Source organism: Camelus ferus, chromosome 18 (genome assembly GCF_009834535.1).
Source record: "Camelus ferus isolate YT-003-E chromosome 18, BCGSAC_Cfer_1.0, whole genome shotgun sequence".
Lineage (NCBI taxonomy): Eukaryota > Metazoa > Chordata > Mammalia > Artiodactyla > Camelidae > Camelus > Camelus ferus.
The window spans coordinates 8009789-8036423 of record NC_045713.1 but is presented as its reverse complement, the minus strand read 5'-3'; the positions used below and the strand labels follow the sequence as shown (position 1 = coordinate 8036423).

The following is a 26635-nucleotide window of genomic DNA, read 5'->3' as shown; positions in this document are numbered from 1 at the left end:
CCTTTCCTCCCAGGGTGGCCCCGAGGGCTCTCAATTGGCTTCAAAGAAGGATTTCTCACCAGGAGGGTTGGGATGGACCTAGAGAGGCAGATTTCTTAAAAGGCTTTCATCACAGAGGCTGAGGCTGGGGGCTTCTGGTGGCTTTGTGGGGCATCCAGGCCCGTCTCCCAGGTCCCAGCTGCCCCTGGGCCCCCACCCTGCCCTTCTGCCATCTGCCTTCCAGGGGCACCTGCCGGGCCTGGAACGAGAGGCCTGAATCCCAGAGGAACAGGAGTGCTGGCAAGGGGGCTACATTTTGTGTCCCCCAATATGAAAATCCTTCCCGGTCAGAGCCTCTGGCTCACAGCAAGGAGGCTGGGGCACCTGTGGAAAGAGCTGTGACTTGTGAAGTTCAGGGGAGTCCCCTCAGCCACCGCGCGTCCCTTCCGGAGCCTGTTCTGCGGGGCCTCCAGAGCTGTCTGCAAGGTGCCGCGGTGGCCCCGCTGTGGGGCGGCTGCAGGGGCTGCGCCCGGGCAGGTGGGGCTCGCAGACCCACCGGGGGCCGCACGGCCACACCTTGTGGGGCAGCCACGCCTCTTGGGCTCGTGGCCACTGTCTGGGGGCCTCTCCTGCCAGGCCGCTGCCCTGGTGCCGGGTGGGGAGGCTGACCTCAGAGTCCGGACCTGTGCTCACGCTTCCCAAAATTCACCACCGGAGATCAGATGCAAGTTAAGGAAACATTTATTTTAAATGTAAGCTGATAGTGGTGGCAGCCCTGGACGGCCCTGCTGGCTGCTGGCTGCGGCCTGCGGGCGGTGGGCCGACACTATAAATAGGGCACAGTTGTTGCAGCTCTTAACCCAGAGGGGCCCAGCCAACGGCTGTGAGTGGGGAGGTCAGGTAGAGCCAGCCTATGGCCTGGATGGCCCCCACCCTGGGGGCCCCTTCAGTCATGCCCTCTGCCACCTTCATTGTGCCAACGGGAGGAAGACTCCTGCAGCCCCTCCAGCGGGCAGAGGCCGGGGGACACGCGCCACGTGCCCCCGAGGGCCGGCGTCGTCCAGCTCCCCCCGCACCCAAGTCCTCGACCCCAGTCTGCTCCAGGCATATGCCTGCGTGTGTAACCACCGTCCTGCCACCTTGTGCCTCTCCAGGGTGAACCACACCTGCCTTGGTACCTTCCTGGGCATGGGGCACCAGCCCAGCCCCTCCTCACCCTCAGCTCTGCCTCCCCTGCTGCTTGGAGCCCTGACATCCCGCCGTGGGCTTCTTAGCGACTCTGTGCCTGCCCCCACCAACTACCCAGTCATTGGAAATAAAGGCGGGGAGTGCTGAGGGGCCCCTGGGACGTGTGACAGCGTCTGGCCGGGCTCCAGGAGTCACCCACAGGCATGCTGGGGAGCTGGCGGCCGGCCAGGAGTGTCCCGCCAGGGGCCCGGTGGGGGTGGGGGTGGGAAGCCCACGAGGAAGCCTGGGAGCCACGAGGAAGGTTAGCCACCAGCCCCCAGCCCCACCCCTGCACCAGGAAGCCAGTCCTGTCTGTCCACCTGTTCGCCCCTCCATGGGGACCGGGGGTCGGAGTCTGGGCTGAGGAGCACCAGAAGGGTCTCGGTACTTTCTAATGCAAACCCCTGGGGTGGGGAAACTGAGGCCCAGAAAGAGGCTGACTCCACCTCCGTCCCCGCCCGGTGATTCCAGGAGGGAGTGGCTGAGGGCTGCTACGTGAAAGCACTTTTGATGGAGGTTTGCGGCAGCGTTCTCAGGCTTCACGTGAATATTATTCCTGCTTTGCTGGTGTGGAACCTGGCGTCAGAGGTGTCTGGCCACGGGCAGCGGCAGGTCAGGCTCAGGACCACTCTGGGCAGGGCTAACATCACCCTGGAGGCCCCACCTCTCAATTTCCATTTTAGGGGTGCTGAGGCCCAGAGCTGAGTCTGACTGACAGAGCCACTGGCCAGGAGCTCCGGGCGGAGTGGACGCCCCGTGTCCTCCTCCTGTGGCCCAGCTGGCCGGATGCTGGGTGGCTTGAGGCCCCCACGGCCTGGAAGCTGCAGTGAGAGGCTGGCCGTGACTTTGGGTGAAATGAAGCTGCAGCGGCTCCTGGTCTGACCTGCCAGGGCCCAGGGATTCCTTCCGTATCCTTGGGTGTCTGTGTGGCCCAGGGGCTCGTTCAGACCTGGGGGGTCTGTGGCTGAGTTGGAGACAGGCTCCCCCACCTGCCTCAGAGCCCCGCTTGCCAGTCGGTGGAGGGGAATTTAAGCTACCACCGGGGCTCAGGAGATGGGGCAGTGGGCGAGGTCAGCGCCAGTGTCCCGACGGTGGACGAGGGTGGGCCTTCCAGTGCTGGGGTCTGGGGAGTGGACGAGGGGAGGGAGCACCTTGTCCTTCTCCCCCAGCCCCTGCCTTCTTCTTCACACAGGAGGACAGCTTGCCTCTGGGGCCCGACATGCAGGACAAGCATTGTCTTACCACAGGGAACCATAACGCTGGTCAGGCTGTGCAGAGGCGCCTGCCAAGGTGGCGGAAACCAAGACACCACCGGGAGACCCACGTAGGCCTGCCCCTCCCACTGGGTCTCAGCCTCCAAAGCCAGCTTATGAGAGAAACAACACTGACCCTGAAATAAAAGTGTGACGGACACGTGGGCCTGACATGCCGACCGAGCCAGGTCCCGGCCTTCCTCACCAGCCGCCTGAGCCTGGGAACAGCGCCTACCTCCCTCTGTGCTCGGCCTCTGTGCCTGCAGAATGGCGACCCCACCTCCAGGGCCTGAGGAGATGTAACAGGGTACAGTATACAGCAAGTGCTCAACAAACAGACGGCGTCTTTGGATGCGACGCACACGCAAGTCTGCTGAGACAAACGCAGTCCTTCCGCTTCCTGGGCGCTTTCCACGTGTGTCTGTGGCCTTCCTTCCTCCACGGCTCTGGCTGGACGCCGATGAATAGACGCAGGACACAGGCTGCATGCCGGCTGCGGCCTCTGAGCAGCAGAGGACAGGACGTCCCTGCCCCTCCCTGCCTCCTGGAGGGCACGGCGCCCACCCAGACGCCCACAGACCCTGGGGTGTGAAGACTGTCCAGGGCTTGGCCCCAACTGTGCACCTGGATGGAAGTGGTGGGACCAGCCTCCTGGGCCCAGGGGCACCTCCTCTGGGGGACAGGCCGGCGCAGGCCCTCAGGGCCCTCCCTTCAGCCCCTGCATGCCCACCAACCCAGCCCTCCTTCCAGGGCCTTGGGCATCCCAGGGATGGGCTGCATGGTGACCTTCCAGGCTTGCCGGGACCACGCCCCCAGACCACAGCACCCCAACGTAGCCTCCCCAGGGACAGTGTGCTGGGCCCGCTCCCCTCTCTGGAGTGTTCTGGAGCCGCAGCCACAGCCCACTTGGAAAGGAAGTAGGCGGCGGCTACAGGCCCAGAGAGACCTGGTGCACCGTCCGAGGTCCCCCGTCCTATCTACGCCCCGGGGACCAGGCAGCGCCTGCCCCCCCCCCCCCACCAAAGGACAGAGAGGAGGCTGGCCTTGGCTGCCCTAGCGTGTCTCCCCTGGCTCAGCACGGGGCTCTGTCCACATCCCTGGAAGGAGCAGGGAGAGGATGCGGTGGCAGGTGGGGCCCGGCAGGTGTGACCGTGATCTCATGACCTTGGGAGACAACCTGCCGCGGGTCGGCGTGCTAGTCTGGCCTCTGCGGGTCTGCCCTCCATGGGTGACCTCACCCAACCCCCACAGCCCATCAGCGCAGGGCCTCAGGATCAGCTCCATCCCACACATGCAGCAGCCAAGGTACGGGGATGTGAGCTGGGCCTGCCCTCCCCTCCCTGCCACGGCGGTGTGACCGTGGCCGCGTCCTTGAGGTCTGCACTCCTGTCCCTCCCCGGTGCGTCCCACGCTCGGCCGGCGCCCGGCACACGGCCACCATGATGACTGGCCAGTGTCCTGGGGCTGCCTGGCAGGGCCGGATTCGCCCCCTCCGGTTCCGGAGGCCCAGGGGAGTCTGCTCCCTGTCCCTTCAGCCTCGTTAGTTCCTTCCTTCTCTCTGACGTTTCTCCCGTGGCTTCCGTGGACCAGGCCCTGGAGGAGCCGTGACCCCACTGCCCTCCTGGAAGCTTCTTCAAGTCCCCTTGCGCTTCAAAGGCCTGGGAGCCGGGCGACCTCTGTGCTCCCCCGGGCGTGGTTTCCGGGCGTTCCTGGGGTGGCAGGCGGCTCTTTGGGGCTATTTTGGGATCGCCACAAACTTCTCTCTCCTCCTGTGAACGGGGACTTTTCATCAAACTCTGCTAAGACGGGGGTGATGTCACTCCCAAATTACAGGGGCTCTGCTGGGTGGGGCGGGCAGGCAGGGGGTGTGACCCCCGCACCCTGCCGGGTGGCCCCAGGCCTGTCACTGGCAGGCAGGCTCGGAGGTCCCCTCCTGAGAGGCCGCACAACCACGGGGGCACGGCGTGCCTCTGGGAAAATCACGACGCTGGGCAAAATGTCTGCTTGTTTATTTAGGACGGGCAGCTGGACATGACCGTCCCGGGGAAGTGAGTAAATTGTCCTGGTCTTTCCCGGGGACGCCCGGCAGGCGCAGCCTGGAAGGGAGGGGGTTCAGCGGGGTCCCTCCCATGTCAGCAGGGCCCAGCCCAGCCCAGAACCTGAGTAACCCAAGCTCTCGGCCTGGACCCACTTGGAGGGGCCTCGTCCCCGCTGAGTGAGGCTGTCTGGCATTGCCCACTGGCCCCTGAGACCCCGGCCACCTCCCCAGGGGCAGAACAAGCCGCAGGCCTGCTCAAGGGGCCTTCCTGGGAGTGGAGAAGAGTCAGTGTGCCCTCTTGCTTCCTTCCCAAATCAGGGTGTTGGGGGGCAGACTGAGGCCGACAGAGGACAAGACAGGGAAAGAGACAGAGACTCTCTCAGGGGAGCTGAGCCCCCAGCCTCTGGAGATGTGGCCCCGTGCTCAGGACCCTCTTGGACTGGGAGGGGGACCCCAGCATCAGGAGGCCCCCAGACTCAGCACAGGCAGGAGGTCCCACAGGCCTGGTGCACCCCTCGCTCATTTATTCATTCACTCAATGAGCGTCTGGAGCTGCTCTGGGAAGGGCACTAGGTGGGGCCTCTCTCCCCAGCTCACTTTGAAATTCCATTCGATCCTTTGGGGTCATGGCACAGAAAACTCCTATTAATATGCAGCTTGCCCACCCGTGGTGGGGTGGGAGGAAATCCCGGGCACCTCTGGGCTCCTGCTCCTGCCGGGCTGGCTGGGGGACACGGGGCAGGTGCAGGGGGTGCATGGAGCAGGGGCTCAGCGCAGGGAGGTGCTGGGCCCCAGGGAGGGGACCACGCGGGAACTGCGGTGCCTGACGGCAGAAAGGCAGCGAGCTTGACTGGAGGGGCGGGGCTGGAACCAGGGTGTCAGCCTCCCTGACCTTGGGAGCCGGGCCTCTCCACCCACCGGTACCAGGACGGCGTCAGCCTGACCCGGCTCCCAAACTGAGCCATTGTGCGGCACCGTCTGAACCCCCCTCGTCAGTCGCCACGGCACTGCTGTGTGCTCGATGTTCTTCAAAGCGACTCATGTTTTAAGACAGAATTTTAATTGTGTTTTCCCCTCTGAGCCTATGACCAGCTCAGTCCTTGTGAACTTCAGCAATTAGAAAGAGATACAGTATTATTATTACTGATTAAAAAAATCAGTCACTTGCCCATACTGAGGTTGACCCAAATGACAGACACAGAGTGGAGTGGAGAGTGGGTTCTAGCCGGGGGCGCGTGTGAAGCCGTGTCCTGCGCATGCAGCCTGCTCCCTCAGCTCTGGGCGTCTGAGGCCGACTGAGACCCAGCGGAGACTTTCTCCTTGAGCAGGAGCTGGAATTACAGAGGGGGTGGGTTTCACACTCCTGCTCTGTCCTGGGACCTCCCAAGTCACCTCTTGCCCCACATCGGCACCCCCCAACTGTGAGAATTGCCAGAGGACAGAGGGTTCTTTCGCTGCAGGTGCCAAAACCTGACCGTCTGACCCAAAATAAAGACGTTTGTAAGAAAGGAAAGAGGAACCCGAGATGGGGGGTCGGGGGGTGCCCAGCAGATGGACGTCTCATCCAAGACCAGGAGTCCCTCTGCTCGGCCACCCTTGCGGGGGTGGCCCTTGTCCTCCGTGGGCACACGCGGGGCAGGGCAGTCGGGAAGCGCAGGGCACAGCTGAGTGCGGCAGGAGAGCGAGAGGAGGGCCCACTCCCAAGGCCTGAGAGCGTGTCCTCCTCTGGCCGACTGGGCTGAGACCCGCAGGTGACGGGCTGGGGATTGGGGCCGGATCACACAATGTTATCGTTTCAACGAGTAATCTGTAAGCACTCTGCTAATGAGCTATTTTCATCTTCTTTTTTTTGTACAGACTGTGAAATCTGGTGCGTATTTCACATTTACAGCACATCCCAATCCACACACGGCCTTCTCACTGGAAATGCTTCACCTGCGTTTAGATTTCATAGAACTCACAGCTGAAAAGCAGACTCACCGAGCTGGTTGCCTGGGCCGTACTTGAGAGTCCTCTGATTGACTCAAACACCACCAGATGCACCTTTCCTTAACAGTCACTCTTCCGCTGGCAGGACTGCTCCAGGGTGAAGCTTCCCTCCTGCTTCCGCACGCACTTCCGAGCGCATTTTCACGTGCCGTCCTGCTCTGTCACGTCGGCCTTTCTCTAGCCTCTTGTTCTGCCGTGTGCGCCTTCTCCGTATCTGTGAAAGCTGCTTAAGTGACAGAGCTGGTAGCCCTTTGCTGCGATACGGTTTGGAGATGTTTTCCCAGGTTGTCACTGATCTAATTTCTACCTTTTCTGCGAAGCAGAAGGTTTTAAACATAGAAATCACAGGAGAGCCCACCTGTGTTTCCGTCCAGCGCTTTCCAGCGTGTCTATCTCTGCACTTCGAATACTTCAAGTTTTGAAACACAGACGGAGCCGCAGTAAGTGGCAAAGGTACTACATGGGGTCCCCTTGCCCGTCTCCTCTCTCTGATGGCTGAGCTTCGCACAAACGTGGTCAAAACGGGAAGCTGGCTCTGGAGCGGGGCGGTGTCCGGCCGGCGGTGCCTCACCATGCGGGGGGTTTGTGGGTGCAGCGGCACGGCAGGACAGGGCCGAGCCGTCACCAGAGAGCTCCCTCGTTCTGGTTTCATTTTGTTGATGTTGCATCCGTGTTTTTATTTTACTTCTGGCATGAAGTATAAAGAAAGAATCCAATTCAGTCTTTTTTCGTATGAATATCCTACCATCCCGATACCACAGCATTCCTTTCTTTAAACAGTTTTATTGAGGTAACATCGACATTACACGAGCTACACATATTTAAAGTGTATATCCGACAAGTTCAGTCACACAGATACACCTGTGAACTGTCATTAAAATCAAGATACTGGATATACTGTTAGCCCAAAGCTTCCTCGAGCCCTGGGTGACCTTCCCGGCACTGCCCCCCGCACCCCCACTCCACTCCCTGTGGCTTCAGGGCAGCTGGCATGTCTTATGGTTTTATGTAAATGAAGTCATGATGTGGTAACCTTTGGCTTCTTTAACTCAGACCATCATCAGTTTCTCCCTTTTTACATTTGCGTAGCATTCATGGTATGAGTGGCTGGATCCGTGGGACAGATGGACCCGTGGGACAGATGGACCCGTGGGGAGGATGGACCAGTGGGAGGGATGGACCCAGGGGAGGATGGACCCGTGGGAAGGTGCACAGGTTGTGCATCCCACCACCCACTGAGGGGCATTTGTGTTGCCCCAGTTTGTGGCTCTTACAAACAGAGCTTCAGTGAGTGTCACGTCCAGGCCTCAGACGTCCATACACAGCTTGTTCACTGACATTCATGGTGCCTACATTTTACACTTAGGTTGATCGTAACAAAAATGAAATAAAATTTAAAATTTGATTTCTCATTTGCTCTAAGCACATTTCACGTGCTCAGGAACTGGTCTGATGGTTTCTCAATCTTGTCCAAAACTTCATAAACCATCCGGCCTGAAGGGCTGGGCAGCACGGCCGATGGTGGCAGTACGTCCACGAACGGCCGGGGTGCGTCAGGCAGGGGGATAGCAGGCCAGGGAGCGACCGCGGGGGCGTGTTCAGGGTGTTGGGGGCCTCCCTGGGGGTCACCTGAGGGGAGGCCTGGAGGACAAGTTGGGTGGGGAACCCGGTCTGCGACGAGTGGGCAGTGGGGAAGGGGAAGGAGGTGGTTTCGGGACGAGGAGGGGCTGGGCCTATTCCAAGGACAAGGGAATAAACACAAGTTCACGCTGTAGAGCACAGGGAACTATAGTCAAGACCTTGTAGTAACTTAGGGTGAAAAAGAATATGAAAATGAACACACGTGTGTTCACGTGTGAAGGAAGCACTGTGCCGCACACCAGAAATGGACACAGTTAACTGACTGCACGTCGATGAAAACCATGCACCCCAAGGACAAGGGGGCTCCTGTGGGTCTGAGGTTCACCTGTGTGCGGGGGGCCCTGGGCGCGCTGGTGGGGCCTGGCGCCCCTGGAGCGGCTCCTGGGGCCTTTTGCCCTTGGCGGGCCTTGTCCTTCCTTCAGAGTCTGTGCCTGTCCCTGCCCGTCCCCCAACGTGTGTTTGGGAGGGAGGAAGGGACTCTCTGCTCCCTCGGAAGCTCCCTGTTCCTGGGGTCCCAGGCCAGCTGCTCGGGGGGCCCGCCCTGTCCTCCCCACGCTGTCTCCCCACACTCCCTGGACCAGTGGCTGGTGCCTGGGAGGCCCTGGGCCTTGCTTCCCTGCTCCCTGGGGCTGTGCAGGGTGGGGGTCCCTGGCCGGGTCTTGGGGGGCCAAGACACAGAGTCCGAGCTCGTGGGGGCGCGGTATGTACCCGGTGACTCAGAAAAGGCTGCTGACATGAAGGCCGTGCCTCATTTTGGGTAAAGGAAAGGAGGGAACTTGGAAATCCTCAGCGTCCAGTTAATCCTGCGGCGGGTTCCTGAAAGCAGAGCTGCACTGGGCCCAGAAGGCCTCCTGGGTCAGGACAGACTCAGGGGGCCCGGCCCCAGGGAGGCTTCGAGCTGGCCCAGTCCCTCCATCTCCCTCCCCTGTCAGACCTGAGCTCCGGCAGGTGGGTGAGGGAAGGGGGAGAGGTGGCTCTGGGAGACTGAGAAGGGGGTCAAGACCCTGTTTCAAAGTCTGGGGAGCCTAGGAGCTGCCTCAGGGCCGCCCCAGCCCTATGCCAGAGGCCGAGGAGGTGGGGGTGCTGTGCAGGGCGTCGACTGCTCCTTCCCTGCTGTGCGGAGGCAGCGAGGCGGTGATGCGGGACCTCGGCTGTCACCTGTGAGCTGGGGCGAGAGTCGCCAGCAGAGCCCCTCAGGGCGCGGTCCTGGGAGGGACCCGACGTGGGGAGGGGTGGAGCCACCGGGAGGGTGCACAGAGGGTGCACAGGGCCTTTCTCCTTCGAGGGGATCAGCTCAGGTTAGAAACTGGAGGAGGGAAGCCTCGGGGAACTGACTTTCCTGACTGAAGAGAGAGCCTGGGATGCAGGAGGGAAACTGAGGCAGAGTCCTTTCTAGCTGTTCGGCTGCAGGGCTGGCAGCCTGAGTGCCCAAAGCCCACTGAGGCTGTGCCAGCTGGTTCACTTCCCTACCTCCATCCACGTGTCCATCCGCTCACCCTGCACCTGTCCATCCATCCACGCATCCATCCATGCACCTATCCATCAATCTACCCATCCATTCATCCATCCCTCGGGCCGTCCAATACCTTTCATAGCCTTCTCAGCATCGGGTGTGGCTCTAGGTGAGGGAGGCACGTCGAGACACAGTCTTGTCCTCACGGAGCCGACACTCCAGTGCTTTAAATCACAGGGGAACAGAGGTCAGAAGTTCCAGGGCTCCACAAACTCCTTTGCCCCAGGGGCTCCCTCTGGGATGTGGCTGAGGGACCCCCAGGGATCACAGCCAGAGACCAAGGGCTGTCACTGGCCCCTGGCCTTGCGCTCACTAGGGGTTTCCAGGGGCACAAGGGGAGTAAGGGTCCCCACCCTACTTGCCTTCGCTCTGGGGGGTCCGTCCAGCTGGGGCTGGACAAGTGTCCTTGGGGATCTTGGAGTTCCTGACGGTGTTTCTAACGGAGACCCCTGTGAGCTTTTGGCAGGCACTGGGCTGGGAGCCACACTTGCTAAGCGCCTGCTGTGTGCGCCTCACACAGTGATAAACTCACTGACACCCTGAAAGAGAGATTCCATTTTGCAGACAGGACAGGCCCTGAGGGATGGGCAAGGGCGTCGCTGTGGGTCTGAACCCAGGTGGTCTGTCTCTCTGGGTGTTTCTCAATAAGGACCTGCCCTTGGGGGAGGGGAGCTGTCAGTGGCTGAGTGCCCGGCCGGGACACCTGGAGTCTCTCCAAGTCTGACCTCATTCAGAAGCTGGCTGGGGACAACAGGCAGCCGGGCGGCCATCCCAGGTGACCTTTCATCTCACGGCCTCCTGGCCACAGCCCGAGGTGAGTCTCGGCTTCTTTCTGGCCTCTGCTGAGATTACTCAGTGCATAAAGGGTAACTCAGTCCCGGCTCAAGTGTCAGCCTGGGAAGAGCCAGAGTGGGCGGCCAGGGGCCTCTGCCTGCCGGCTGGATCCGGAAAGACTGTCCCTCCCCCTCTCTGCAGGCGGCTGGGCAGAGACAGCACTGGACCCGGAATCAGGGGGTCCCAGGTGCAAGTCAGACCCCGGCCCAAGTGTGTCAGTGAATTTGGGCAAACCGGGGCCCGTTCAGTGCCTCTCGCCGCCACAGGGACGGGCAGACACAGCCCCGGTGCAGAGGCTGGCAGGGTGGATGGGGCTGGGGCGGGCGCAGAGACCTGGGTGCTGGCATCGTCTCCCTCCCGCGGCCACGCAGAGGCCTCCTGGGGGCAGCGTGCCGCTAACGCCAGCAGCAAGTGGACCTCTGTCCTGATGCTAAACCTGGCCACGCGCCGGCGCTGGACCTCCTGGGCCTTCCGTGGACTGGTTGCACCCCAGCACCTGCCTTCTGCTGTGCAGAATGTGCTGCCAGATTGTGCCACCAGATTCGAAGGCTGAAGCCCTAACCCCGCGGTGTGACTCTGTCTGGAGACCAGGACTTTAGGCAGTACTTAGGTTAAGTGGTGTCATGAGGGGGGCCTGACCCAGTAGGAGTGGTGTCCCTGCAGGAGGAGGAAGAGACGCCAGGGCTCTCTCTCCCCGTGAGCGCAGGAGAAGGTGGAGTCTGCAAGACAGAGGCAGACCTCACCAGAAGTCTGGTGGCACCTCGATCTTGGACGTCTGGCCTCCAGAACTGTGAGAGATAAATTTCTGTTTCTCATGTCACCCCGTCTGTGGCGACAGTCCTGCAGACCAAGCCCGGGCCCCCGGCTAACTTTCCTCCCTTGAAGTAGCAAATGAAAAAGGGGAGAGGGGACGGGGCATCCCGGGCCTGTCTGGACGCCTGGCGGCAGTGTGGCCTCCAACAAGCCCCTTTCGCTTTGCGGGCCTCAGTTTCCCACCAGAAACTGAGGACGCTGCTCTGAATGACCGGCTCCTCCACGAGCTTCTCCAGGCCAAGGCCACTGTGCCAGGTGGGGAGGGCTTGTCCTCGGCGAGGATCGCCGGGAACTCTCAGGGCACAGAACTGGGGAGAAATGGCAACTGGCCCTTGCAATGTGATCCCGGAAGATGGGCTCGGCGGGGCCCCACCCTGACGGCTGACGGCAGACCAGGCCACAGGAAGGGGCAACAGGCAGGACCCAGGACGGGGCAACAGTCCCACGTGGGAACCCCCTGGGCAGGGACCTCCTGTACCCGGCAGCCCGGAGTGGCAGGGTCCCAGTGGCCCCTGCACAGTCCTGGAAGCAGGCACCCACCCCACGGCCCCTGGTCAGTCCTGGCCCTTCGTGGGTGCTTGGGAGGTGGGCTGCCAGCTGGACACTTTCACAGAAACCTGTGGCCAGCTCTGCCCAGAGGCCTGGCCCCGGACGCCTGTCTCCTCGGGGCTCCCTTCCAGCTGGAGCTGTGCAGAGAGAAGAACCTATTTCTCAGCAAGCCCGGGGCAGCCAGGCGACCCCCAACAGGAGGCTGGGCTCCCAGCCGGAGCGGGCCGGTCCAGCCAGGTCCCCCGTGCCAGCTCTGGCCCCCCTCAGACCCTTGTGCTTCCCTGGGGTGGCAGAAGTGGCCACGGCCTTTAGAACAGAGCTGGTCACTGTCGATCTGACAGTGATGGATGGGCCAGGGCTCAGGGCTGCTCCGGGGGCTGAGTCCACTCCCCTCAGGGTGGACACGGCCCCTGGGCCTGGGGAAGGGCGCTCCGGGGGTGCGTCTGGGCAGGTGGGCTCTCTGCTGAAACCAGCATTTCTGCAGCTATTTCTGCAGGTGGCCCAGTACCTCTGACCGCGGCAGGGTCCTGCTTGGAGAGAAGCTCTCTGGGCGCTGCAGAGCCTGCTGGGGCCCGTCTGCCTCGCGGGGCCGCCAGCCCGAGACGGGGCTCAGCCCTCCTGGCTTAGTGCGGCCTCTCGGCCTGTCTGCTGTTCAAATGAAAAATCCGGATAAGAGGGGGTCACCCCTACTCTTGGGTACTTGCGGCCGGCCCCTAGGACGCCTGCCCCCTGAGTGTGGGTCTCCCAAGGGGGCTGATTCCCTCCATCCCTCCCTCCCTCCCTCCCTCACTCACTTACCCACTCACTCAGCACCCGGGGACTTTCTCTTTCGGTCTTCGTGTCCTGACACTAAACAGACACAGGGCAATTCTCCTAGGTTGGAGCTGCCCAGTAGCCACAGACTTAGAGCTTCGTGTGTGATTCCAAACTTGCCGGCGTCTGCATCTAAAGGAGTAAAAACTAGCAGGTAAAATTTAATTTCGACTGTGTGTTTATCCAGACAAACTAAAGCATTGTTATTTCTGCATGCAACCTGCGTAAAACTCCCTGGAGAGAAATTTCACTTTGCTGGCACCGAGCCTTTGCAATCCGCCTGTGTTTTATGTCGTGCTCACCTGCACTGGGACCCACCCAGAGCAGCGGTCTGCCCCCACGAGAATCCTTACACCCTGATGGGTCTGCTTCGGGTCTTGAGGTGTGAGGGGAGGGAGAGCAGAGGACCGCCGGGCAGGCACTGACGTGCACGGCAGGCCTTGGGGCAGGCAGGGGTGGACGCTCACCCGGGATGCCCTCTGTCCAGGCAGCGGCTCCAAGGCCTGGAGGCCAGGTGGGTCTGGCGTCTCTCCTGTCCCGTCCACTGGGGCCATGTCCGGGTCCAGCTGGGGCAGCAGCCCTGGTGGCACCAGAGGGCATCTAGCCCTGGACTCATGCAGAGACAGCCCCCTCGCTGGGGGACTCCTGGTTTGTGAATGAGGTGGGTTACGTCACCTAAATACAGGGAGGTTAAGTGGGGGCGTTGGGACCCACACACCTCCAGTCCACCTGCCAGCTGCAGGGGCAGCGGTCACTACACAGCTGTGCTCAGGGGCCTCCTGGGCCCACTCTCAGGGTAGGACCAGCCACAGCTGCCAGGGGCCTTGGCCCTTCCGAGGCCAGGAGCAGCTATGCCGGGGGCAGGTGGAGGTGGGCGGTCTCCCCATTCCGGGCCCGGCCCTGGCCCCGTGCTGAGATCTGAGTTGGGGCGCCGCACAGGGCCGGGGGGCCTGTGAATGCACCCAGGATAACTACTTCTGTCCACCTTCGCCCTCGAGCTCCTTTCATCTGATCCCTGAAGCGTTTTACAAACTGACTCATTAACCTCCCACGGCCTGGAGGTAACTCGGTCCACTTTGTGGGAGGGAAACTGAACCACCCCTTGTTCAAGATTTACAGCTGGGCCACCCACTGAGACACCCCGTCCTGGTTTCCCCCCGATTCCAGATGCAGGATGTGCTGGCAGGACCAGGGCCCCCTCATAGGGAGTGAGAACCGAGGGGCTGGTTGCGGGGGCTGAGTGAGGGCCTCTGTGCAGCTGTCTCTGAGCCCGGTGCCCACGTGCTGTTCCACACAGGGCTGTGTCTACCAGATGCTGGCTGAATTCTCTCAAGGATTCACATGCGTCTTGCAAGTCGGTTTGACGCTCCTTCCACAGGTAAGAAAGCAGAGCTTCAGAGAAGTCAGCTCTCTGTGCAAAGCCATCAGAGTGCAGCCCCCTCAGAGCAGTCCAGCCCCCAAGGCCACACGGTCCGTCTGCGCGTGGCCACCTTGAAGGGGCGCCCTGTTCAGGAGCTAACAGGTGAGGTCAGGGTGTGCGCCCCAGGACAGGGCAGGTGCAACGGAGTGAAAGCCACGTTCTGAGAGGAGGGCGAGTGTGTCTCAGCCAAACTGGAAGCAGACATGGGGGGTGTTCGCAGAGAAGGGCCCTGGCGCGAGCACATGCCTGTAGCCCCAGAGATACGGGAGGAATGAGCGGGCTCTAGGGACAAGCCTGCAGCTCGCCGACCCACCTGCGCCTGCTTTGCTGACCTGGACGGCACCCGGCTCATTGTCCTCGCCTGTCAGTCAGGCTCCCTTTACCTGCCTCTCCTGCTACTTCGGAGGCCGTCAGCTGCGACTTACAGTGAAAACCATCTTCTGTTTGAGAGGGAGGGGGCGGAAATCACTGTGAACAGAGAAGGGCAGGCTACACAAGTGACGTGTCACTGGAGACCAGGGGCTGAGCCCTGAATCAATTCCCTTGGTAGCCTGGTGCTCGGGGTCCCGCCCTCGGTGGCTCCCGCTCCTCCGAGGCCCAGCTACACCTCTTCTGGGGCTGCTGTCTCACCCAGGGGGTGAGCTCGCCCGTCTCTCCGCAGCGCATCCCTGCCCCGGAGTGCAGGCCTGGCCGTGGTGCCCCCGGATCCACAGCATAGCCCGGGGCTGCTCCCTCCCCGACCAGTGCCGGTCGCAGGGGCCACAGAAGGGCCCGGCCTGGCCGGAATCCCAGGCGAGTCTTACAGAGTCAGGCCCCGGGCCAATCGTTTCATGAGACTTACCACATTTAATTTTTACAACCCCCAGAAGTAGGTGCCCCAGTCCCCACATAGAGCAGCTTGCCTGGGGGTACCTCTGGCCAGGGACGGGGGCTTGAGTGTTCTGGGCCACAAAGCCAGACCCCTTCACCTCTATGCCAGGTGCCCCCTAGCAAACACAGACATCCGATTTTCTACTCAGAAAACCCTCCCCTTGTCCGTGCAGTCAGAGTGTGTTTTTGGGGAGGAGAAGGTGGGACAGAGGCTTGGAAATCTGCTTAAACGAAGAGACACTGGGGTGGGGTGGATGCGGGGAATTGAGGCTTCTGAGGTATGGAGCCCTGTCTGGGGTCTCTGGGGATGTGACAGCGTCCCTTCTGTTCCAGAACGGGGCCTCGAGTTGGGGGCTGGCCGAGGGGCTCTGCCCAGGGCAGGTGGAGGGTCCCGGCTGCTGAGCTGGGGGGTCCCCAAGGGGCTGAGCCTCACCCAGCCCTGCAGGTGGGACACACGGTCCTATTCCACAGATGGAGTGGGTAGCGTCAGCCTGGGTGACTCTACTGTCTGTGCTTCCGTCTGTCCGTCCCTCCCCGCTGCAGACCCGCCTGGTGCAGAGCCTCCAGGAAGATTTGTGGGATGAATCTGCTGCGTCTCCATACTCCCTTGCTGGCGCGGAGCATGGAGGGCAGGCCTGGGTGGTCCCAGGCACCTGGGGGCCTCCCCAGGCCCCAAGCAGAGCCCAGCAGCTCTGTCTGGCCTGTGCTGGCTTGTGCCACAGCCACTGTCCTTTGGAAAGCACGTGGCCCTGCAACCCCCACCCCCACCCCTGCGTAGTCATCCGGCAGGATGGCTCCCAGGAAGGGGGCTGAGCCTCTGGCCTGGGGAGGGGCTGGCTCTGCAAGCCTGCCTGGCCTGCCTCACGGCTGAGGGCCAGGGCCGGGTCCAGGGGACTGGAGCTGCCCCTGTGGGCATGGCGAGTCCCCAGGGAGGGTGCTGGCCAAGCCCACCATGTGCCCTAGGTCCCTCCAGGCCCTGCTAGGCCTTCCTTCCTTCCTTCCTGCCCCTCATCCCTGGGCCAAGCAGTCAGAGCCGGGCTTGGGGGTCAGGGGTCAAGGGTCAGTGGGTGTGACTTTTCTCAGCAGTTCTGCAGAGTCACCCTCAGGACAGGCTGAGCTGCAGTACTGCCCGCAGAGCTGGGCCCGGCAGAGTGAGCAGGAAGGGGATCCGCAGGGCTGGCTGCACAGGTTCCCGTGACCCTCAAGTTTCTTCTGAGGGTCAGAGAGGTGAGGTGACTTGCCCGAGGTCACACAGCAGCACGGGGGGTGAGCTTTGGCTCACCTAGCTCAGGTCAGGTCGGGCTGGGGTGGGGCTCATTTACCTTTGCAGCCCCTGATGGCCTCGGCCCAGTGAGCTCTCTGCTCTCTCATTCAGGCTCAGCGCCTGCCCCGCACACACCGCCTGAGGGTGGCTGCGCTGTCCAGCCTTCATGAACGGCCCCACTGCCCCCCAGTACCTGGACCGTGGCTTCCAGACCTTGGAGCCCCAGCCACTAGCTCTCCAGTAGGTAGTCCCTGGCGTGGCTCTCAGGCCCACTGACTGCTGGCCCCTGGCCCCAGCCTCCACCCCACCGCTGGCTCCAGCTCCCTTCCCCGGCCCTACCCCCAGCAGCTCACCGGAGCCTGCGTCCCTTTCCAGCTCTGCAGCTCTCTGCTGTCCCTGGCCCAAGTCTTTCTTCCCAAGGACCACGGGACCTGGGGAGGCTGCCCAGTCTAGGGCGCGGGCGCCGGCCTCCCTTGGAGGCCACACAGTACTCAGATGTGGGGCCAGAGACGTGTCTGGGGCTGTCGGGAGAGGGCCAAGGCTGTCCAGGCTGCTGGTCCCTTTGTTTGAGTCCCCCCGACCCCTGACTGTGTGGCCGACCCATCGGAGGCAGGAAGCTTCCGTGTGGCCACGGTGCCTCTCCCACTCGTGTTATTGGGAGGTCCAGCTCCTTCCCTCTGGCTGGTGTCTGCTGGCCGTGGCCTTCTGTCGGAGGTGAGAGGGCCTGGAGGCAGAACGAGAGGGGAGTCCAGCCTTTCCCTCCATGTCAGCCATCTTTGCAAAGTTCCTGAGAGCTGAGCTGGCCTCCGAAAGACAGCTCCCTTTTTGGAGACGCAGCCCCTGGCGAGGCCCTGCTGTACACCAATGGCAGAGAGCGGGCAGGCGGCGCCTGGGCCCGCAACTGCGTGACTTCCCTGCTCTGCTGCTTGGCTTCTCCCTGGAACCTCCGGGCCTGATCTTGTTCCCCAGCGCTTGCTGGTGCAGCAACATCTGCTCAGGTGAACCTTGGAGGAGTCAGCCTCTGTTAACCTGCACAGGCGGTGTCCCTTGTTGGAATGGCTGCCCTGATGGGGTCTCTGCGGACCTCGCTCCAGGCCCGGGGTGGGGGGGGGTGTCTGCCGACTTCCACACAGTCAGCGCCACCCCCTGTGACCCCAGCGTGCAGGGAAGACCACGGTGGGGCCCCCGCGGCACCGACCCTGCAGATGAGATGCGAGAAGGGCGCCCAGCTCTGACCCCAGAGCAGCCTCGCCAGGAACTGGGAGGTGGGTTTTGAGTGTTTCTGACGTCTGTTCCTAAAAAGCTGTCCGTTTGTACGTTCGTGTAATGTACTGTTTAGTGACGACCCTGTTTAGCCCCCAGCTCACTCCACGCCGGCCACCACTTGTGCCCCAGGTGAGAGTGTGGGCCTGGTCAGGGCAGCCGCGCTCAGACTGGGGTGGAGGGCCCCTGCTCTCCTAGGGCCCAGCCCTCCCCTCAGGCCTCGGGGTCCCACCTGAAGCCCACGCCACCTGCTCCGGCCCACATCCTGGGTGCCAAGACCCTGGCACCCCCACCCAAGTGGCTGAGTGACTTGCCTCCTCGCCGCCCCCTCCTGAGGGGCCGGGCCACTGGGCTCTTCAGCCCCAGACGTGAGGGGTGACTGACCAAGGGGCAACTCTGTGGGGGTGCAGCCGGGCACGGTCACTGGGAGCTGGGTGTCTGGGGGCCCGCACATCCACTTGTGACAAGGGACCCAGCTGGAGGGGCATCTTGAGGGGGAGCAGCATGAGGCCACATTTCGTCAGGGACCCCAGAGTTGGAATCTGACCTCCAGGCCACGACTGGGTCTTTTGTAGGGAGGACAGAACCATGTTGTGTTTCACAGTTACCACCGAGGATCCCCAGCCTGGGCATCTGCTTGGAGTCCAGGCTTGTGGGGAGCACAGAGGACCACGCTGGGGTTCAGATTCCACCACCGAGGGCCGAGGGGCTCGGCTGCCACCACACAGCCTGTCTGTCTGCAGGGAGCGGAGGGCAGGGCCTTCCTCTCCGCACGAATGCGGCCCTGGTCCCAGCCTTCTGACGGCCAGCGGTGTCCTCTGAGTGTGCCCGGCAATGTGCTAGTGCTGGCTGAAATACTCCGAAGCCCTGTGGCTGCTGCGTCAGGGTCGGGCCCGAGAGGACGACGGATGCTCAAAGAACCATTCACCTCTCATGAAAAATGCATGATGGTTCTGGGAACGGCCGTGCAGCCTGCTCCACGCCCAAGAGGGGACCCTGCCACTGACGGGGAGCCCACGTGGCCCTGGCTTGCCTGCAGCACCTGAGAGGGTGCAGCCCCTGAGCCCCTGGCTGGGGCAGGAAACTGGGCTCTGGGCCCCCAGAGGTGGGAGGGCAGCTGGCACGGTGCCATGTGCCCCACTGGAAGCTTTGAAAAAGGCTTTGGGCAAAATGGAGGAAGGAAACTGAGTTTAAAAACCAGCTGTGGGCCGAAGGAACTTTCTAGGGCAGGGTGTGCAGTCCACAATGGCAGCCACAGCCACGTGTGGCTATCGAGCTTTTGGACTGTGTCCAGTGCGACTGGGGAACTGACTTGCAAATTTCATTTAATTTTCATTAACTTAAATTTAAGCTGATGTAGCCACCACACGGCACAGTACGAGTCCAGGGTGATGACGGCTCCTGACAGGGTCCGGGCTACACAGGTGTGTGCGTTTGTCACAACTCACAGTCTGGGGCCTTTCAGACTTGTGAATTCCACTGCGAGCAGATGTCATCTGAAACAGACAGGTACTGAGCTCCAGTAACGATGTGCGCAGAAGTACTTGGACTGAATTCTTGTGACGCCTGCAACCTCCTTTGAAATGTACCCAGTAAAATTTGACGACCTATGGATAGGTCGGCGGGTGCACAGGCACGTGGGGAGGAAAGCGTGGCAAGGGCGACTGTGGAATCTGGGCAGTGGGTGGAGGGTTTCCTGCGACTCCTCTGCGACGGCTGCCCCGGTGCTCGGCCGGCACAGGGTGAGAGTCCAGCCTGTGTGTGTGGGCTAGATGTGGGGACAGGGCAGGTCTGGGCAGGACATGCTGGTGGACCAGAGGGTGGCCTGAGGTCAGGGCAGGTGGGGTGGGAGGTCCGAGCACCAGGGAGGGGCTGGAGGCTCCAGCTATACCTGGGGAGGGGACGTTCCAGACACGGCATCATTTCTAGGCCCAGAATGGGCCCCTCTTCCTGTGGCCTCTGCCCTCTGGGTCCAGGCTGCTTTCGAGCCCTGAGCCCCGCCAGCCGATGGATGGCTGCTCACCAAAGGACCTGGGCCCCCGAGTTGGTTCTGCTGTCGTTCCCCCTACTTCATAGCAACAGCCATTTGCAAGCCCGGTCACCACCCTCTACAGTCTGTCTCTTCCTTAGCAGGGACTTGTCCTGAGCTGCCCAGGTGCGGAGGTAGTGGCCAAACTCCAGCCTGCTAGGAGCCCGCTCCAGCTGGTCTGACTGTCCAGTTTCTTCCTGTGTCTTCCAGTGCCTAGGGGGTCACCCTCCGGCCAGTCCACTGCCCTGAGCACCTAGGACAAACCCTGGATGAGAACTGGCCCCCTGGGATGGGCCAGAGTCCTTGGAGGGAGTGTCCCGTCCAGTCCTGACCACTGGGCTCCCTTGACCCTTCTGCGATTTTGCATCTCTGTTGCTCCCATCTCCTGGGGGCTGCAGTGCCCAGGGCCCCCTCGGGGGCCGTTCTCGACCCACCTGGCAGGCAGGTGGCTGAGGGGCTGGGGACCCCTCTCCTCTGCCTGTTCTTTGCTGGCAGGTAGGAGCCTCATGCCCCCTGCAAGCTGGCTCTGCCCGCCCCACGGAGACAGCTGCCCTCCCATCGTGTGGCCAGGGCTGAAGTGCTTGGTTTGGTGGCTTGCCCATCCCCATCCCACAGGCCTGTGCACTCGCCCTGAAGCCCCACCACCCGCACAGAGGAGAAAGCTCAGCCTTGGGGTGGAGGCGACTGGGGCGAGTGTCCCCCCAGGGGTTCCCTGCTGGAGCTTGAGGCCAGCCTGCTCTGAGGTCACCACACCCCCGACGCTGACTCCTCTGGGTGGAGTGGATGCAGTTGCTGCCCGACCTGAGCCTGGAGAAAGCGGAGGTTTGCTGCCCCAGGGCTAGAGCAAGGGCTGCAGGAGACCTGGGAAGCCCACAGGCACCTGCTTCTGACTCCCACAGCCCCCATGGTACCGCCCGAGCTGCTGGGGCTTCAACAGGGCTGAGCTCGCAAGCCCTGCCCACAGGTCGGAGCCCCCATCCCACCTGCTGCTGACGGTGGACCCTGGCCCTGGTGTCCCTGAGGTGCCGGGTCCTCTGGAGGTGCTCTCTGGGAGGGGGGGTAAGCTGCCCCCTAAAGATTGGTTGTGGGAACTCAGGTGACAAAGGGAGTCCAAGCGCCTCTAGCCACTTTCCAGAGGGCCCGCGGCAGTGCTGGGCCCGGGGAGGTCCACGCTCACGTGTGCCCCGATGCTCCCGGGGTGTGCCCCTGCGCTCACACGTGCTCACACACCCTTCTTCATAGTTGGGTTTGTGGTGCCATTTCTCTGCAGCCTGCTCATTCCACCTTGTTCTGCCCCGTGTTGCTCTCAACCCGACACAGATCGGCCCCACACCCTTGTCACCTGTGTTCCACACCCATGCCTCCGCCAGCCCATTGCCTGCCAGCTCCCAAGTCGGAGAGAGGCGGGCACCAGTGCTCACTGGGCCTCTGCGGGAGCCCCCCGCGCCCTGCAGGTCTCAGGTCGGATCTGAGCATCCGCGTGGTGAGTGAGCGTGGCCATCTCTTCACGTGTCCGTGGCCTGTTTCCTTTTCTGGCCATGGCCTCTTCTTGCCCTTTGAAGGAAACATGACTTACACCTAAAAAAAATGTTCTCCCAAGCTCCCTGACCTGCCCTCCCAGCGTGCGGACGGGCGGTGCTGAATGAGCCCTTGTTGGCCGAGAGCTGGGCGCAGGTTGAAAGGGATCTGTGGACCGAGCCAGGCTGGGAAGAAAGCAGGCAGCCACCTCCCCAGGAAGGGTCGTGCCAGGAGACACTGAGCCGTGGCAGCAGGGGGAGGAGGCGAGGGGCTGGCCTCAGTTTCTCTGTCCTCTGAGGGGTTCCGGGCCGTCATGCGGGCAGACGGGCTCCCATGCGCGCCTGTGGGACCCTGGGGCGTTCTTGGGGTCTGTCCTCACCGAGCCCTCCTGCCTCCCAGGCGGCCTCCACTGGGGACGTTTCCGGGCTCCTGTCTGAGTGCTGGGCGTGGTTCCTGCCGTGGACGGGTGCAAACTCCCCTGCCCTCAGCTGGTCTCCTGTGAAGAAGGGACTGCTTTCCATCCTGCCCCACTTCCTCCTCGTCAAGGGCCATGTTGGACGCTGCCCGGTCTCTATCTCTGGTCCAGGTCGGACAGGCTCTGCGGGCTGGGTCCTGGGTGCTCAGAGCAGAAATGCATTTTGTTGACAAAAGTGCTGATGCCTCTCAGGTTCCCTGATGCTCACCCGTCTGTCAGGCGCCCTCGCTGACCCTCTGCCTCATCCTCACCCAGCCAAGAGCCCACCAGCAGCAGAGAGGAGGCCACGTGAGTCTGTCTCCTGCCCACGTGGCCCTGGCCTGGGGCCCTGGCTGGATGTCCGCCTCCCACACCCGTGGCCCGGGTGCCTGCAGGCCCCGCCACTGTCCTGGAACTCGAAGGCCTGACTCTGCAGGAGGGAGGCCAGGGGCCGAGACCCACTCAGGCCTGTGCCCTCCCCTGGGGCTCACAGCTGAGGATGGTAGGGGCCCTGGCCCTGCTGAGGCGGGTGAGGGGACGCCCTCAGTGGGGGTTTGCTGAGCATGGCTCACGTCAGGCTTGTTGGCAGCTGGCGATTTTATTCGTTTGTGAAGCTGGTCCTCCCCTGCCCCCAAATAGGTCTCTGGTCACAGACTCTGAGTTTCTGTTTCCCCATGGAGGGTCCCACTTCCTGGCGTCCCTGGGCCTTAGACCTCCAATGCTTGCTCCTCTGCAGGAGGGCAGGGTTAGGGCTCCGGGCGCCGCGTGCCAAGGTGGCTGGGGGGCTCGAAGGGGTGTCACAATCGGAGAGGAGAGATGGCCCCCAGCGGGGGAGTCAGGGTCCTGCAGGAGTCCTGAGCCCGCCGGCCCCCTGGCTGTCACAGCCACGGGATGTGGCCTGCGGGCAGCTCCACCTGGGCTGGTCTCCTTACCTGTGTGACCCCACGGAGTGGCCACAGCAGCTCTTTCCAGGACAGTGGCCACGAGCCACAGGTGGCTGTTCCAACCTGAATTAATTAAAGTCAAGTAAAATGAGCCCTGAGACCCCAGGGCACCAGCTGTGTTTCCAGTGGCCCACATAGCTGGTGGCCTGTGTGTGGGACAGTGTGGGCACAACACGTCCGTCCGCTCTGAAAACTCCACCAGCAGCGCTGCCTCCGCTGCAGCGGCGCCGTCTCACCTTGCAGCCGGGAGGTGGGGCTCCGCATTGTCCCAGCTGGGTCCAGGGCTCTGATTCCCAGGCTTCCTTACTGCCCAGAGGCTCCATGCATCAGACCACCCAGCTGCCCTCCCTCCTTTGTGTTCCCAGTGCTTGCCCTTCCTGGGGATGGATGCTGGGGAGGTTGGGCAGGTCTGTTGTGAGAGGGGGCTCAGGTCCTGTGGCATCGCCCCTTACAGACTCCGTGGTGGGATCAGAGAAGCATCCCCCCGCCCCGGAGGACCCTGCTGACACTCCCTGGCTCAGAGTGGGACCCCCGCTGCCCCAGCGGAGCCTGGTCAGAGCACACGGGGGTCGGGGGTCTGGGGTCCAGGGCTGGGAGCAGCGCTCCAGCTCAAAAAGGAGAGCCAGGCCAAACAGATTCACTCTTCCTTTTTGGAATTTGGAGAAGGAAATCTGGAAGGAATGTGCCATCAGCAGAAGGAACGAAATACGAGGGTCCGGGGAGGCGTCAAGGCCAGCCGGGGTGAGCACGGATGACCGAGGCCGTGAGCAGGCAGGGGACGAAGAGTTCTCAGTGAGTGGCCTGGGGGCCTCCAGAAGCTCAGAGGTGCTTGGTCAGGGTGCTGAGACGCTGTCTGCCGAGTGACAGCGGGACGGTGGGTCAGAGAGGAAGATGCTTGCTGCCTCCTGTCCAGCCGGATGGCAGAGAGACCCCAGGCTGCCCCTCAGCCGTGCGTTTCTCCTGTGTGTGGAACAGTGATGTTCAGACAGCCTCGTTATCTCTGCTGACAGGTGGAGGGGTTATCGTCACTCACGGATAAACGGACGAGAGAGTGGCTCAGGTTTAACTTCCATCACAGACAGGAGTGAACGGAAACCACAGCAGCAAGAGCTGTCGGGGGGCCTCAGAAGTCTCTGAGTTAAAGGGGTTCCGAGGCCAAAAGATCTGAGGACTGTTGGTGCCGGGAGCAGCAGAGGCCCTCAGTGGGGGAGGGCTGCCCCTCCCCCGGCCGCGGCCCCGCCCCGTGTGGCGGGAGTTTGTCTTTTCCTGCGGTTTCTCCCCCTGCGCTGCCTCTTCCCTCCTCTTGCAGGCGGTGCCCTCTGGTCCCCAGGAGAGGGAGCAGGCGGGCGCCTGGGTCCTGGGGACGCCGTGGCGGGCGGCTGTCTGCTAGGCCAGGAGGAAGTTTCCTTGTTGGCGAAACAAAGGCCTGGTGGACGCGGCTGACAGCAGGGCTGACCCTGAGGTGGGTGATGGTGGGGCCCACCTGGCCTCATCCTGCAAGTCCAGGACCCCTGCGGACTTCGCTTTCTCAGTCTCTCTGTCTCAGGGTCACAGTGACAGTGGGCAGCCCTTCCAGGCAGAGAGCTGGGGACAGACGCCAGGAAATGTTCGTTTTTGAGGTGTGGTGGCCCAGCCCGCACTCAGAAGTAGCTGCTGAGATAATGGTCCCCGACCACCAGCTGCGGGCAGGACACGGACACCTCTGGAGTGAAGCGTGGGTGGCGGCCCCCAAGGAGGGGTGGACACTGACCACCCGCCTGGACGGCAGTGGGCCATCTGCTCACGCTGACCAGGCTGGGGCATCGGGCCTGTGGGCACGCCGGAGTTTGCTGAGACTGGTGTCGCCGGCTCCGTCAGAGGATGCCCCGGCCCGGGGGAGGGGGCCCCAGGGATGCTGTGCGGGTCCCTCTGGCCAAGGCCCCTGGCCTTTGACAGTGAGTGGTCAGTCGGGAAGGCCAGGAGTGGCCCTGGATGACTGGGGAGACACTTCCCCGGGCGAGGGAACGTGCTTTGGGTGCAGGGCTTGGTACCCCAGGCTTGTCGAGGGGGTGGCAGCAGGGGGGGCTTTCCTGGGCACAAGCAGAGGCGAAGTGAGTGGCTGGAGGGAGCCCTGGGCTCCAGGCCTCAAAGCCACTGCTGCGGAGGTCAGCTCCCTGGCCCCGCCCAGGCCACGTGCCTGGCCAGCAGCCCTCCCTCTCACTCTTGGCTGCCCCTCCAGGCCTGGACGTGAGCTACAGAGGGGCAGGATTCCAGGTGGATGGAGCCAAGGGTTCCCTGGACAAACTGGAGTTGCCTCTGGCCAATTGGGATGGGATTCCAGCAAAACATCCTGCCCTCCCAGCCGCTGCCCACTCACCTCCTCGAACAGGGCTGGGCAGGAGGTGCCAGCAAAGTCCTTCCCTGCCAAGAGAAGAGTGGCCTGGGGGCAAAGAGCACAAGGACTCCTTGGCGTGGGGTCAAGGATCAAGGCAAAGGACGGACAGCCCAAGGTCACACCAAGGTCACGCTGCGGTCGGTCTGGGGGAGTGGCTGCTCCCTGTTTGCCCCTGTCTGAGACCCCCATCTTCCTACCTTGGATAAAGCCCAAACACCCAACCCTCAGGAAAATGATTGTTAACAGTAAACCCATCACATGTTAACATAAATAACATTTTTAAGAAAAACAACCATATTCTCAAAAAAAAAAAAAAGTATGAACAGCACTGTTTTACATTTTTGCAAATTTCCACAATGTTTGGGCTTCAAAGAAAGTAGCTGCATCTCCCACTTATTCTGCGTCCAGTTCCACACTCCCTCCCAGAGCCTCTGGGAAACCGCTCTGGGGACGCAGAGCAGAGAGAGTCAGAACTGAAAATAGCACCTCAGTGTCACGCCGTGACCCCATAGACACGGGAGGCCCAGGATCTCGCCTTGAGAACTGCTGCTGTGAGACATTTAATTAACACCAAAGAAGAGGGAAGAAGGGGAACCAGAAGAGCAAAAAACGTCTGAAACAAACAGAAAACAGGCAGCAAACGCACAGTGGGTCCAATGACGCCGAGGTTCACGGTGGGCCCTCCGCCCCACTGGCCTCTGGGGAGCACGGCGTGAGCCTGGTGGCGGCGGGGCCCTGGGGAGATAGCTTCCCAGTGCGCTCACTGCCACTCTTACAGCCTAGGTCCCTCACTGGCCTGAGCTTGGCGACTGCCCCACCTGTCGGGCCCACCTGGGTCCTCGGCACCTGCCTCGGGGGTCTCGCTCCGGAAGGGTTTGTGGAATAAACCACTGACGCAGCGATTCTGGAAGTCTGCGGAGTGCTCATCTTTCTGGCTGAAACAGACCCAAAACGGCAGGTGGGATTCTGTGTGGGGAACTGGTTTTAAAGAACAAAACTGTTAAAAGGGGCGTCGGGCAGAAGAACTTCAGGACAGGCACGGGGGGGGGGGGGGAGGCGGGCCTGGGCCAGGGCTCAGGGCAGCTGCCTCCTTCTGAGCCCGCGGGCCGGGCAGGCTCACAGCACCTGCGAGGAGACAACCGCTAGGCGTGTGGGGACTTGGCGAGCGGCCGTCGGACGGCCGGTAGCTTGCCGCCCACCGCGGTCGGCGTATTCGCACCAGGGAGACGGGCAGGCTCCACACCCGGGGGCTTTCAGTTTGGGTGCCGGGTCCCTAGCACGGCACGGCCTCCAGCCACGCCAGGGACAGAGGTGAAGGGTGCAGGCTGACTCAGTCCGCTGGGGCTCCCCTGCTGCTCCTCACGTCTGGGCCTCTGCCGGTTCCTGGGCACTGAGGGGGCTGGGGGGCGGGTGGGGGCCTGCTGGGTGCTGCAGGCCCCGGGGGCAAGCCTGGGTGGGGGTGGCCCCCGCGAGGCGGGCCGGCGGCCTCACCTGGGTGGGGGTGGCCCCTGCGAGGCGGGCCGGTGGCCTCACCTGGGTGGGGGTGGCCCCTGCGAGGCGGGCCGGCGGCCTCTCACCTCGCTTGGCCCGCCTGGGGCCTGGCTCTTCCTGGCCTGGAGGGATTTGGACAGAGACCGTCAGTGGCGATGTGGACAGGCTGGGCGGGACCTAGTCCTTGGGCAACGATCCAGAAAACATGCCCCAGGTGTCCCTGAGAGCCCAGCCTGCGAGCAGCGCCTCCATCCCTTCCTGAGGTGGGGCAGGGCGGAGGCGGGCAGGACGAGAAGGAGGCGTCTTCGTGGTTCCCGGCTCAGCCGGCTGCGGCCGCTGTAACAGAGCCTCAGGGACAC

General features: G+C 62.5%; 1 protein-coding gene and 2 long non-coding RNA genes across 3 annotated transcripts; 2 read left to right on the top strand and 1 right to left on the bottom strand.

Moving 5' to 3' along the window:
- Positions 1-5680: 5680 nt before the first annotated feature.
- On the bottom strand, positions 5681-12661 carry LOC116657409. The gene is made up of 3 exons (XR_004312489.1): positions 12635-12661; positions 9714-9804; positions 5681-7173 (listed from the first exon to the last, which is right to left on the bottom strand). It is a non-coding gene; the product is annotated as an uncharacterized LOC116657409 (long non-coding RNA).
- A 2874-nt stretch (positions 12662-15535) lies between these two features.
- On the top strand, positions 15536-17168 carry LOC116657489. Its single transcript, XR_004312598.1, has 3 exons — positions 15536-16166; positions 16315-16443; positions 16974-17168. It is a non-coding gene; the product is annotated as an uncharacterized LOC116657489 (long non-coding RNA).
- Positions 17169-17369: 201 nt separating this feature from the next.
- On the top strand, positions 17370-25668 carry LOC116657488. The gene is made up of 4 exons (XM_032459822.1): positions 17370-17468; positions 18071-19208; positions 21413-21599; positions 21681-25668. The coding sequence occupies exon 4, from the start codon at positions 23881-23883 to the stop codon at positions 25048-25050; it is 1170 nt and encodes a 389-aa protein (XP_032315713.1). The 5' UTR covers positions 17370-17468; positions 18071-19208; positions 21413-21599; positions 21681-23880; the 3' UTR covers positions 25051-25668.
- Positions 25669-26635: the final 967 nt, after the last annotated feature.

Coding starts and splice junctions, on each gene's coding strand:
- LOC116657488 (XM_032459822.1), top strand. CDS start 23,881: ATGGTGGGGCCCACCTGGCCTCATCCTGCAAGTCCAGGACCCCTGCGG.